A 14,284-nucleotide genomic window follows, 5' to 3' on the forward strand; every position below is an offset into this window, starting at 1 on the left:
GCTCTCAGGCGGGCGCTGTCAAGGCGCCGCGGCCTGCGCAGCCCCGAGGGCCCTGCGTCGCTCTCCCGAGCCAAGGTTCTCAGGAGCGGGCCGCGGAAAAGACGTTAGCGGGAGGAGTTAGCGGCTGTTGGGAGAACGGGTTCAAGGAAACAGTCCCTTCCAAACCCCGGCCATCGCGGGGTGGGCCTCCTTCCTCCCTCCCAAACATCTGCCACAAGAGGCGCAGGTACCCACGGCGACCGCCCGCCCAGGCACGCCCAAGCACGCCCGAGCAGGTCCGGGTAGGACGAGCCGGGGCCCGTCGCCGGTTGGCCCCACCCGGCTCTGAACGCCCAGGGGACGCCTGCGTCCGCCCGGAACATGCCAGGTGAGGGGACGCCATAGCGATGCGGCCTCAGAGCGCGCACGCCCCCTGCGGTTGGCATGGAAACGGCCCCGCGAGGCCCAGGAGCTCCGCTGATTGGCCGATTTAACAGACGCGGGGAGGAGGTGTTGAAAGTAAATAGCTCCGAGCGCTGGGCCACCAAAGCTGGGACTCTGGCTCCCTGACTGGAATCTATTAACATCTCTGTCTCCTTCCGCCCCGCCCCCTTCGGCGGCTCCTCATTCCCAGTCTTCGTGTGCACTTGCTAATTGTTTGAGACAGATGTATAAAGGTATAAGACGGAGAAGAGCGAGGCCCGCTGTGGGTTCCAAGCAGGTTTTGGGGACTTCTGACTTGTGGGAGGAGGGCCGCGGAAGAGCACCCTGCTTATCACTTGGGAAAGGGACGTACTTTCCCACAGTGATGTATCCTGGGTCATTTGTTTGCAGGCAGGGGGTTGGTGGGGTGACGAATAAGCATAATAGCCCGGAAAGACACGGGCTTGTAGATTTGGACTCCCAATTAACGTGGGGCTTAGCGTCTCGGCTTGGAGGTTTGTCAGACGTCTCTCTCTCTCCTACCAGCTGTCAGCCAGATCTTGGAAGAAAGCCTGGAGAGATTCAAATCACTGTTTTGGTTCAAAGCAGCTTTGATCGCTCGCACGGTGGCTTAGGCCCTTTCAGCCCTAATAATTGCAGGGAAGATATCTGTCACAGTGCTCTCTCTTCTGGAGATTCACTGCATCCTTGGAGCCCCTGGTGGAAGAGGTTGACTAACCAGCTTGTCTGTTTCTCCTTCCTTGCTAGCAGTAGCCTGTGGAGACTGAGGCTATGCATCTCAGCAGCTCCAAGAGTGGAGTAGTGCTGGCTCCAGTGTCCCGAGGTCCTGATGCCTGTCAGATGATAACCAGAGCCCAGCTTGGCCAGGATCCGCCACAAAGAACAGTACTAGGGGTGCTAACTGAGAATGGGCAGTACAGGAGGACCTGTGGCCAGGTAATGCCTGAGAAGAGCCGGGAAGGCTGCTCGCTGAGAAGGGCTCTCATGTCTTGGTGGGAGGTGGGTTTCTCTTGAAATTTTACCTCCAAACTCTTCTTGAGTATTCAACCATGGAATCTGGACTATAGGGACATTTTTTTTTTTTTTAAAGATCACATTGTCAGGTCCCTTTTCCAGCTAGAAACATGAATAATTTTCTTTCTTATTTTGCCAATATCAAGGAAATAACACGTACTGTTTAGGTCAAGTATGTGTAAAGTCAGTTAAGTTCTGGGCTAAAAGGAAATGTGAATGCCCCAAAATAAACTACGGAACTGGGGATCTTCCAGATTGGAGTGGTATTCAGATTGATCTAGGCTGTGCCTGAAGCATCCTGGATAACCTTTGTTAAGCTCATTGGTGATGGTGTTAGAATCAGGATTGGATCAGCTATACTAGATTACCTCCAAATGCATGCTTCAAAAGTCGGCTTCTCCTCGGGACAAAGGACAGTTAGGCAAACGGATCATGGGCCATCTGATATCAGTTGCTTGTGCTTAACTGATCAAAGGTACCTCCCTTAACAGACTGTAAACAAATTCAGACACTTAAAATGCGAATGAGGAGTTTGGATCCTTAAGAATGAATTTTGAAATTAAAAAAAATATTCCTCAAGTATGTTATTAAGCAAGCTTCTCATAACTGTGCCTTAAGCCTGTACTGCACATCTATAGTGGAATGAAGTTGGCAATAGTACAGTGGAATAGGTGGGCAGGTATTCTTTCCATTGTATAGGTGAGAAAATTTGAGAGGTTTAAGAACCCCCCACCCCCCAAAAAAAGCCATGATGGAGGCCAGGTCAGAAGCCTCATCTACTGACTCATCTACTGACTGTTCAAGGCATCTGTGTTTTGGTGGCATCTAGTTATGGGAGAAAATTACCCAAAGTAATCTGTTACAAGCTTTGGAAAAAACTGAGTAAAGGTGGTTTTAACAAACTTAATTTGCTTAGCGATGTTTACTTCTTTAAACTTGAAGTCTAAAACCTCTCATGAATTGGTAGTTACTCCTATGCTCACTTTAAATTCATAACCGTTAGCTAACCTCTATGTTGCCAGGCACTACCTCTACATTTCCCGGTTCTATTCCTCTACAACCTTCTTCTAGAAACCGTCTATCTTATACTTTCCCTTCTCTCTATCCTCCAAAGCCTCTATCTCCATCCTTCCTCTCAGCTAATAACTTTATATCCTATTTTCCTAGAAATATAGATGCACCCAGAAGAGAATTTCCACATGCTCCCATGTATCATATACTCTGCCATCCCCCTCCTGCTTCGTGACCCATGTGTCCCTGCTCTCATGTAAGGTGAACCCCCATGTGTGCAGCACACCTGATGCCCTCTTGCCTCTTCAAGGATATCATTCCATCAGCTCTTCTTTCTCAGTTTTCTTTTCTCTACTGGGTCAAACCCAGAAGCATGCAAATATATTGTGATTTTTTTTTTTTTTCAGTCTTAAAAACCTTTCAGCTACAAAGCTCTTGGCAGCAACTGTCCCATTCACGACAGTGTTTCTTGAGAGTTTGCCTACTGTAAACTCCATCAGGATGAGGATTTTGCACATCAGGTTTTGTGCTGTATTTCCAGTGTTTAGAATAGTGCCTGGACAGGGTAGCATGCAAGTGTTTGTTGAATGAATACTCTGTCTCAAATTCTTCTCTTGTTGTCTTTGACTCAATTCTTAATCCTTTCCTTACTTGACTGATTGGCGGCATTTGACACTATTGATCACTCTTTATTCCTTGAAATAGTTTCTTCTCTCTCAGCCTGGAAAACACGGCTTTCTCCTGGTTTCCCACCTAGCTCACTGGCCACACCTCCTCAATATCTTGGTTCTTCCTCATCCAATATCTAAAAGCTAGAGTGTGCCAGGGCTTAGTATTTGATCTCAATCTGCACGCACTCCCTTAGCAATCTCTTCAAGTCTCCTGGCATTAAATACCATCTATCTGTTGATGACTCCTTCTTCTATCTCCAGTCTGGACCTCTCAGCTATGTTGCAGGCTCACATGGTGAGCTGCCTACTTGATGTTTCCATTTGGATCATGCAGTAGGCATCTCAAACTTAGGCGAAACCAAACACCAACACTGGCCCCAGACTGCTCTTCCCAGAGTCTTCCTCATCTCAGTAAATGGAATATCCATCCTTCCTGTAATTCAACCCCAAAACCTTTGTCATCCTTGACCCTTCTTTTTCTTCCACCCCACATCTAATTTGCTGAGAAAATACTATTGGCTGTATTTAAAAAATGTCCAGAACCTCATGTATTATTCTCATTATGTCATATAATAAGGTTCTACATCTTATAGGAGAATTTATGCATAGTATGCATTTCTAAAATCATCATGTTTCTAAGTAACTAGGTTTAAATGGGACCTTTACAGGAGCCTGTTGACTAAAAGTTAACTATTTAAGGAGGACAATAGGAACTCAGTAACTATGTGTCAAGAACCTTGCTGGGTTGGTATAAAAGCCTGTCATGCTACAAGCACAAAAACTGATTTACAATTTTCCATCCACATGTGGTACCTAGTTCACTTTGGAGGAGAGCTATAGTTTTTCTTTTTTTCTATAATCTTGAGTTCCCTTTGATAAATACATGAGGAAGATGACAAATTTTAGGTAGCTCCTTTCCCAAATGTCAAATGTAGACGAAGATAAGGGCAAAGTCATCCTTGGGAAGCTTCATTTTCTGAAATTCAATTGCAGACATAGATATTTCAATTTAAGATTCCTCTCATCTTTCCAGCCTGCTGGTTTGAGTCACATGGGTTCTTAGCACCTATGAGGGCTACGGGGTGGCCTCTAACAAGAAACTTAACCCTTTTCTAGGGGATCACAGCACTCAGGTTTTTCTCTGGGTCAGAAAATGTCTTCCCTCCAGCTGGAAAGAAAGCGCTGTCTGCCAGCGGGGTTCAGGGGCCAGCCAAGCAAGGATTTGACATGTACATGGACAAGCCTGAGCAAGGCGACAGAGACAGCTGCACAGGGCGAGAGGGGATGGCATTTGAGGATGCCTATGAAGTAGACACCAGAACACTCAAGTCAGACCTTCACTTCCTGCTGGATTTTAACACAGGTAATGGGACTCATCTGTGGCTGATGGTACCCTGTCTTTGTAATCATCTGCAGCATTTAGTAGCATATAACTAGCAAGAGAACACCCTGAGTAGTAACTATTTTCACAACTGCCAGTAGAGGGTTAGTGGATGGAACTAGTTTTTAAATTAAATGTTCTTACCTGATACTGTTGAACCCCCTGCAGTTTCCCCTATGCTGGTAGATTCATCTCTCTACTCCCAGTCTGAAGATGCATCAGATTTTGGTACAGATGTGATAAATGTGACTGAATATGCTGAAGAAATTCATCAGTACCTTAGAGAAGCTGAAGTGAGTTTTCCCAACTTCTCCTTCAATTGCCAGCACCCCAAGCACTTCATATTAAGATAGTTATACACTCTTGGCCATAACCATTACTGAATGGCATTCTTATGACATCTAAACATGAGAACATTTATGAAAAATAATAGTTGTGAGGTGAGTAGCAGTTATTTGGACTATTTCTCTTTGACTCAAAGGGTTTGTATGGGGCTTCCCTGGTGGCGCAGTGGTTGAGAGTCCGCCTGCCGATGCAGGGGACGCGGGTTCGTGCCCCGGTCTGGGAAGATCCCACATGCCACTGAGAGGCTGGGCCCGTGAGCCATGGCCGCTGAGCCTGCGCGTTCGGAGCCTGTGCTCTGCAACGGGAGAGGCCACAGCAGTGAGAGGCCCGCGTACCGCCAAAAAAAAAAAAAAAAAAAGGGTTTGTATGTTAAGTATTTCACTCTTGGGGATAATGATTATTGCCATTTTTCCCCTCCTTTAAGTCATCTGTTAACTAATTGCATTACAGAACCAGAATTTCTCACTTTCTTCCATATCATGGTAAAGATTTACCTGGCTCTTGACTGAGTTTCCTGCTAACCTTTGCTCATGAGATTTTTTAAAATAGCAACTGTTCTGTGGTGTAATCTTTCTAACATAGCAACTATTTGAATATCAAAACTCTTTCCCCAAACAGATAAGACACATGCCCAAAGTGCACTACATGAGGAAACAACCAGACATCACAGAAGGCATGCGAACAATTCTGGTGGACTGGCTGGTTGAGGTGGGAGAAGAATATAAGCTTCGGGCAGAGACTCTCTACCTGGCCGTCAACTTCCTGGACAGGTTTCTTTCCTGCATGTCTGTTCTGAGAGGGAAACTGCAGCTTGTAGGAACAGCAGCTCTTCTCCTGGCTTCGTAAGTGTTCTTCAGCTCAAATAATGTGAAACTTCAGCCTGTCAAAACACTTGATTTCCGTTCCCATTTATTGGAGGAATGCAGTGCTCGATAAGTAAAACTTATTCATGCCTCCTTTGATAGAATGTCATCATTTTTACAGTGTTTACTGAGAATCTGAGTCTTACCATATGTTCACTTTTCCATTTGGATGTTTAAGATCCTCTTAACAAGAAGTTCAATATCATGACTAAGGCAGACATCAGCTCAAATTCAGGATCCAATTTAACTATTTTGTGGTGTAGTCTTTTGGCTGTATTCTAGTATGAGTAAATGTCCTATTATAAGAGATTTTGGTTACATAAAAGTCTTCTCTTCATGATCTAGCAAGTGACTCATAATAACACAGTTTATTTGGTTATAGTGAATAAGCTATTTTAGCTGGTCCCTGTTACTATCAATCATTCATAACAATATCTAATTGTGTAGAAAAGGGCTAGGTTGTGGCTAATATTCTTTTAAATAAGTGACCTGCTAGTGAATGGTAGTTTCCTTTCTATTCTTCTGGTCTCAGACATAATACTTATTAATGCCTAAAATATTGCAAACATTTCCCTACAGAAAGGAGAAACAAAACCAAAGAATCGATAACTGTGAAATTGTATCATTATCTATCTCTTGGATACATAGCATCTTTTGCTAATTCAATAGAGAAAACTGAACATGATCTTTCAAAAAAATCTAAGACCAAAGGAGTTTTTTCCTACCATTGTGTTCAACATAACATTCTTTTCCAAAAGATGATTTGGGGCTTCCCTGATGGTGCAGTGGTTGAGAGTCCGCCTGCCGATGCAGGGGACATGGGTTTGTGCCCCAGTCCGGGAAGATCCCACATGCCGCGGAGTGGCTGGGCCCGTGAGCCATGGCTGCTGAGCCTGCGCGTCCAGAGCCTGTGCTCTGCAATGGGAGAGGCCACGACAGTGAGACGCCCACGTACCGCAAAAACAAAAACAAAAGATGATTTGAAGTCTATAGAATTAAGAGGAATTCACCCACATGTCTGTCATTCAGAATCTTTCAGCATACCAGAAGCCAAAACCTAAAACTCCCAGTTGGAAATTGTTTCTTTACTATCTCGTAGCAGTAAGTACGACATATCCTTGTCATACTCATGTTCTTGTTCTGGAAACAAGCTCCTCCTCTTTTCACACCTGTACCATTTCGTGATTTGTAAGTGATATTTAAGTCTGCAAGGGCCATGTGACAGGCATGGTTGTGACAGCACAAGAGGGAGAGCACAGGGTCGAAGCTTTACTTCCCCAAACTCTTTCCCTTTTGTAGGAAATATGAAGAAATATATCCACCTGGAATAGATGAGTTTGTCTTTATAACTGATGATACCTACACAAAACAACAACTGCTGAGAATGGAACACCTGCTCCTGAAGGTCCTGGCTTTTGACCTGACAGTGCCAACCACCAACCAGTTTCTCCTTCAGTACTTAAGGAGGCAAGGGGTGTGTGTCAGGACTGAGAACCTGGCCAAGGTAGGCCACATGACTTCCAAGAACTTCAGTGCCAAATGGATAAAAAAAGCAGCCTCCTTCAGTTCTTCCTTCCTTTTCAGTTCTTTGCCTTGGGCCCAGAAAAGCTTTTTGGCAACTGGAAGAGAACTAATTCTAAGAACATGACTTTTGCTTACGAGACATTGCTATTAATCGTGTTTGGCAGACACGGGTTGTCTAATCACCCAGGTCTTAGAAAAAATTTAAGCTTGGAAACTGTTCTCTTGTTATATACAGACCACATACAAGCAATACCTCTTAGGTTTACAGAATGGGAACAAGATAAATATGGCTCTATTTGGCTCTAATCTAATCCTAACTTGTTAAGTAATGAAGCACTATTTGGTCATTTGGAGTTCTAAACTTTAGTTGAAGGCACTAAAGTATTGGTTTGGAAAACTTGGTTTCCATCCATAATGATCTAATATATCTGGTATTTATATGCCATGCAAAGAGTAATAAGGATGTCTCTATAAATTTCCCAATATGTTTCTTTTAATTTGATAAGTTCCCACTGGTACTGTTCTAGCCTATGAACTGCATGTATTTGCCTGATAAATTAATAGCTTTAACATGGACATATTTTTGCCTTTGGCTGAAGGCTCTAGTCTGCTCCAGTGGCCAGAGCAATGCTACTTGACCAGCATAAACCTGCACTACTATAGTATAAGTAACCCATCATGTATACTGTATGGTTAGGCCAAATACTTGCCTATCCGTTTTGAAATTTACTTGAAATTCATTACAACGTAAATGTTATTCTGGTTATGGACAGGCATAGCAATTACTAACCCAGTGAATAATTTTGTGCATCTATTTCTGCACTCATCACTAGATGCACACTGAACAAAGATGACACAGTTTGTCCCCTTGACATTTCTAGGTTTGCTTGTAACCTTAGTCAAATTCCTAATTCCAATGAGATTTTCTCTCTTGTGCTTAGTATGTAGCAGAACTGAGTCTCCTTGAAGCTGACCCGTTCTTGAAATACCTTCCTTCACTGATCGCTGCAGCTGCTTACTGCCTGGCAAACTATACTGTGAACAGGTACTTCTGGGTAAGTGCTTGTTGCTTCTTTCTAGATGAACCTCAAGGCCTATCTAAAGTCTGCTCAGTAACCCTGAAGGCTTAGAATGGGCTGGCCTCTTGTGAAGGAGAGTTAGTTTAATAAGGAACTGGTTGCCTTGCCAGCAGACTACAACGTGCCGCTGAGTACTGCAGGTCAGTCTTCATGGCTTGGACTCAGTGGCTTAGCTCACTGGGGAGCAGAGGTTGCAGGAAGTCAAGGGGATGGTGGTGGCAAGCTCATTGAATGGAAGCAGGTCTGGAAACCTCAACACCCACCTTTATGCAAGGAGGGCTGTTGTAGTATAAGCATTGACCACTTCAAGGCAAAAGATGTTGACTTTTCCCCTCTGTGTAAAATAACCTGGGTCCAGTTAGGATGGTCAGAGGTTGTATCAGGCTTTCAAAGGAACAGGGCAGTTAGCATTGCTTCTTGGCTTGTGACGGTTGGCAAGATTAGAGATGGGCCCCTTAGATTTGGTTCTGAAGGCTCACTTTGTGCTACAAGAGTGGGGCATCTACTTTTATTTTTCTAGAATTCTTAGTTTTTATTCTGAATTTGGCTAAGACTCATTCATATGCTATTTAAATAGAGTGTACAGGTAAGTCGAGGCCCTTTAGAGGCCAGTAAAAAATCCTGCTCATGAGAGAATAAACTGTCCCCAAATTGAGCATTATAATTGTACAATGTGAGCAAATTTAGAATTCTGTTTTTCCTAATATCTTATTTCTAAAGACTTTGAGGAAGGATTACAGTTTCTTTTGAGATGAACATGGATACTCACTAAGTGATTAATCTCCTTTATTTCACCGTTTTATCTTCAGATTTCTGATATCTTATAAAGCTGTATGATGCCATTTTCTTCTTTTGTCTTTTGTTTTGATTAGCCAGAAACCCTTGCTACGTTTACAGGCTATTCATTAAGTGAAATTGTGCCTTGCCTGAGTGAGCTACATAAAGTGTGCCTGGGTATTCCCCACCGACCTCAGCAAGCAATTAGGGAGAAGTACAAGGCTTCAAAGTAAGCTCCTGAGATTCTCTTACCTGGGCTCACTATTTAAAGCTTTAACGAGTGATAGTAATTTCAGAATTAAAAACACAACAAATTGCATATCTGGTGCGAGGATGGAAGAGTAAGGTTTCATGTCAAATCAAGAAAATCAGTTTGGAGGGGCCTAGATTTATAACTTGTCAGCATTGTAGTACATCTAGTCAGCCAGCTCCTTCCTTTCTGTTAAAACTACTAGAAAGTTTTCTGTGGCCCACATGAGATTTTATGAAACCAAAGTCCTTGGCTTGTGCTGAACTTGCTTTGGGTCTTATTTCAGGTACATGCACGTGTCTCTCGTGGAACCACCCGCAGTCCTTCCTCTACGATAAGTTTCAGAACCGAAGCGCTTTCAGAACTTAATCTCCAGATCAACAGAATTGGTCTTGATTTTTATAGGTTTCTGCAGGTTGGGTCAAACTAGTGTTGCTATGATATAGATGACATATTTTTTAGAATGTAAATGTATTGAGGTTCTCTTAGACATTGGTAGCTTGTAATATAGTCTAAACTTCCTAAAGAATAAACAACTTGCCTTCTGACCACGTGTTAGGCTTATTTACTGATTTCCATGGCTGACACACCTGCCTGGAATTTTAGTTGAGAGTATTACAAATGTCATCTTTATTTCAAGAACGCTTCTGTGTTGGTTTTATAAATCTGGCATGCTATTAGGATGAAGTGTTCTGAGGAATCCAGAGACTTTCATGTGTGGTAAATAGCTACTCGGAGACTCTTTCCTTCCTGTCTTTTTACTCCTCATGTAGGTCTCCATAAGTTGGCAAGGGATGAACTCCAAGCCTAAACAGATTAGTGAAGGGATGTAAACAAGCACGGTCTATTCTAGTTTCTCTATTGGACCCTAGGCAGTAAAGACAGTGGGTTGAGGACTGAATTGGTCGGGTAACTCTGAGAGGTAATTTACATTTAATTCTAAGTCAGGGAAATGATGCTTACTTTGTAAAGGGATACCATTATGTCAACGTCCAGTTTTGATTTAGTCACTCATCAAGCATATATTTTAGCCCTAGAAGATGCTCAGAGAGGTAGAAAAAGAAAATTTTACCAGAGGATGGGACCTCAGAATAATTAAGCTAATCTCTCATATTCATCCCTTGGGAGATATCCATGCTAAATGCAGCTCAAACTCAAATCATTCAGGATCCTACAGTTCAACTCACTACATATTCATATATGGCTCCTTTCAGCAGCACTTACATAGTACACAAGATAAGGAAAACTGAAGCAAAAACACACTGTTTGAACTTTCTTTTAAAGATTGGTAGGCAAATCAAGAATAGACTTGGCCTTGAGGGAGAGTGGTGCTTACTGGGGATTGAATAGAAATTTTGTTAATCTCCAGATTAGTAGCCCTGGAGGCACACTGGCCTTCTGGCGGTGTGTGTTCTGCTTCACAGAAAGGGGTGATGTGGATTTAGGCCTTTAAAATAATGGCATAGCATCTCATTTCAGCCTTATTTTTCCTCTCTTTTCCTCCCCGGCGAGCACTGAAAGCAAGAGCCAGGGAAGTGGGAAGATTGACGTATCTGTTTGGAGTGGACAATGTGATGTGGCAGTTCTGACATTTAGGGCTAGAGAAGGGCTGGGAAAGATGCATAACGTTGAGATGATACGTCAAAGTAGAATGTCTCACAGAAAGAAAACGTAATAGGGGTTATTTTCCCGATGCCTGAATCCATCTCTGTCCTCGTGCTCCGGCTGTCACTGCCTTGGCTTCGTTCCCGTCATTTCTCATATGCACCCCTCACTGTAGCAACCTCCTGATGGCTCTTCAGTTTCCTTTTCCCTGTTTCCAGGGTTCTCTGAAATGAAGTTGATGGCATCTCTTTCCTGCGTCGAATTCTTCAATTCCGCATCACCACCGGGATGAGATGGGGGCATGCAGGCTCTTGAATGAGCCAGACCCTGCCCACTCCGCTCTAACAGCTTCTGCTTTAGTTAACCGTGCCGAGTCCCTTCTAGTTCCCTGATCGCCTTGTTCCCCCTTCCTTTACTCCCTCCCACACGCTGATCTCTCTCTCTAAACATTTCCCACTTCCCTTTACTGCTTGGCAACCTCCGAGGTGATTCTTTAGATCTAGCCTTTGGCCTCACAACCCCATCAGCCTCAGGGTAAATGTCTCTCATGATAACTGGCTTCTACTTGTCTTGTCTCCCCTCCTAGAGCACACATTTCATCCCTGTCCTCCTAGCATCTGGCTTCATCCTAGAGATTCAATAATATTTTGTTGAATGAATGAATGGATTACACCTTTTATAGGCGATCACTAGCCCTCAAGTTAATCAAATCTAAAGTGATATTGCTGGGAAGCATAAAGCTTTTCAAAGTACATTTGGATAAAATAAGTTTAAAAGGAAAAAATCGCAATTGGAGGTAAGAGTATATGGTATCCATGTATTGTACAAAGTTCACTCTCTTCATAATTCTTACATTCATTTCAGTATAAGAAACCAGATGATACAGGAAAACTGTCATTAGGGTCTTGAAACAAAAGGCATGTCTTAGATGAGAATGGGGAACACAGTGGCTGTTTTGAGAGGCACATCCAGGGCTCTGCTGTCTTTACATATTCCTCCATCTGCCTAAGAGGATTCACAAGAGAGGTCTCCTAAACACCCTTCTGAACACTTTCTTAGCACCGTACAATAGTCAGGGTCTCTTCATATGCAGCCCTCCTTTCTCCCTTCTCTCCTTCACAGGCGTCGGACCAGCATCGTGATCGGGAGGCTCTCCCTTCCTCCTCCAGTTCCTCCCCTTTTTATCTCATAGGTGGTGTGTTCCCCCAATAAATTTCTTGCACATCTACTCCTGTCTTGATGTCTGTTTTGGGGAGGCCCCAGACTCACCCAGAAGCCTAAGAGGTAGGAATAAACAGTATTTCCCAAATGTACTTGACTAGAGAAAATGTTCTTTACACAAACCTGTCAATGTTTAAAAGGACACTAATGTTTCAAGGAACACGGATCGGAAATGCTGTCCTAGGGAAAAAGGATTAATTAATGTTTACCCAAGCTGATCTACATTTTAATTCCTATGTTATTTATAATTTGATTTGTACAGCTATGTTTAAATTATCTGTTAGTAAATTTTGTATAAGTTTTTCATAGTCTTATCCAATTATTTCAGTGTTCTGAACTTAAAGAATCCTTCAGATTATATTAAGCAAGATTCCTAACTGCTTAGATGCAATTGATATTATAGCTGTTGCCCTGGTACCCAGACAGAGGAGGGGTCACCCAGGCAAGCAACAGCCGTCTTCCTTGGGTCCCCTGTGGGTAAGCTGTTAAATGCCATTAATGCAAATCACCAAGATAGTGACTGACTATATATTAAATATTGACACAAGAGGGATTTCTGGAATACTTAAAAATGTCTGAGATGTTATTAGGCTTTTAGTGATTCTATTATCACATTCAAGAGAAACTAAAGTTCTGATTACTAACGTCTGACAGTATAGAATGCTAAAAATTTATAACCCTTTGGCACTGGGTTTTTGAGAGGAATTGAGACCCCAAGGTAAATATAAGTATTATATATAGGAGAATCCTTTGGGCATTGTGTTTTGAAAATTATTCAAAGGTTCTTAAAATTATCTGTCCATTGACAAATACTGAATGAATGGATAAAGAAAATGTAGTACATACATACAATGGAATATTACTCAGCCTTAAAAAGAAAGGAAACTCTGACACATGATACAACATGGATTAACCTTGAGGATATTATGCCAAGGTTATGAAACAAGCCCATCACATGAAGACAAATACTGTATGATTCCACTTCTGTGAAGTATCTAGAGTCGTCACATTCATAGAAACAGAAAGTAGAATAGGAGTTGCCAGGGGCTTGGTAAGGGGAAATGGGGGAGTTGTTGTTCAACAGATATAGAGCTTCAGTTCTGCAAGATGAAAAGGTTCTAGAGATTGGTTGCGCAACAATATAAATATACTTAACACTACTGAACTGTACACTTAAATATGGTTAAGATGGTAAATTTTATGTTATATATATTTTTCCATAATTTAAAAAATATAATCTGAGAAGTTTCACACTGGTATTTTGAAGCATTAATATAATAGTCTATCTTGTAGGAAAATACCAGCTCCTTAAGAGCAGAGATATTATTTTATTGGTTTTTGCATCCCCTACTGTTTTGCTGCTCAAAGTGTGGTCCATGGGTCAGCAACATCAGCATCATCTGGGGAGCTTGTTAGAGATGCACAAGCTTGGACCCCACAGCAGATTTACTGAATCTAAACTTGAATTTTAATAAGACGCCCAGGTGATTCACATGCACATTAAAGTTTGAAAGGCACTGCCCTACAGCACCTAACTCAGAAATATAAGAGTTTAGTGTGTTGTTTGCAGACTAGACTCTACAAGATTTGATAAATGCATTCAACTTCTTTGCTCTAAGAGTTGCTGTCAACTCTAGACCTCACAATTACATATCTGCTAGAAATAAGCAGTGAGCCAAGATTTATATACATTTAAGGTGGGATTTTAAAAAAGTAATATTCTATTTGATTCTCCATCCTGCCTCTGGAACAAACACTGAACTTGAAGACGGAGCCAACTGCCACCCTCCCACTCTCTCTCTTTTTTTTTGTTTTTTTTTGCGGTACGCGGGCCTCTCACTGTTGTGGCCTCTCCCGTTGCGGAGCACAGGCTCCGGAAGCGCAGGCTTAGCGGCCATGGCTCATGGGCCCAGCCGCTCCGCGGCACGTGGGATCTTCGCGGACCGGGGCACGAACCCGTGTCCCCCGAGCTGGCAGGTGAACTCTCAACCGCTGTGCCACCAGGGAAGCCCCCCACTCTCTTTTGACCACTTAATGATGTCTATGTGGCAGTATAACTCTGAGAATGTATAGAAAGTCAGCATTTAAACTCTAGATATCATTCCTGTGCTCTGAAATGT

General features: G+C 42.8%; 1 protein-coding gene across 4 annotated transcripts; it reads left to right on the forward strand.

Annotated features, from left to right (window-relative positions):
* Nucleotides 1-427: 427 nt before the first annotated feature.
* On the forward strand, nucleotides 428-11,340 carry CCNA1 (cyclin A1). Of its 4 annotated transcripts, none has more exons than XM_059995718.1 (8): nucleotides 428-498; nucleotides 1,171-1,359; nucleotides 4,236-4,482; nucleotides 4,669-4,793; nucleotides 5,464-5,687; nucleotides 7,008-7,212; nucleotides 8,174-8,287; nucleotides 11,162-11,340. In XM_059995718.1, exons 2-8 carry the CDS (start codon nucleotides 1,195-1,197, stop codon nucleotides 11,174-11,176), a joined length of 1,095 nt encoding a protein of 364 aa, XP_059851701.1. In that variant the 5' UTR covers nucleotides 428-498; nucleotides 1,171-1,194; the 3' UTR covers nucleotides 11,177-11,340. The 4 variants fall into 4 exon arrangements, with proteins under 4 accessions (XP_059851701.1, XP_059851699.1, XP_059851700.1 ...); XM_059995716.1 differs by lacking the exon at nucleotides 11,162-11,340 and adding an exon at nucleotides 9,625-9,805; XM_059995717.1 differs by lacking the exons at nucleotides 428-498; nucleotides 11,162-11,340 and adding exons at nucleotides 579-685; nucleotides 9,625-9,805 and having other exon boundaries at nucleotides 1,174-1,359.
* Nucleotides 11,341-14,284: the final 2,944 nt, after the last annotated feature.

The sequence above is a fragment of the Delphinus delphis genome, chromosome 18 (genome assembly GCF_949987515.2).
Source record: "Delphinus delphis chromosome 18, mDelDel1.2, whole genome shotgun sequence".
NCBI classification, from domain to species: Eukaryota; Metazoa; Chordata; class Mammalia; order Artiodactyla; family Delphinidae; genus Delphinus; species Delphinus delphis.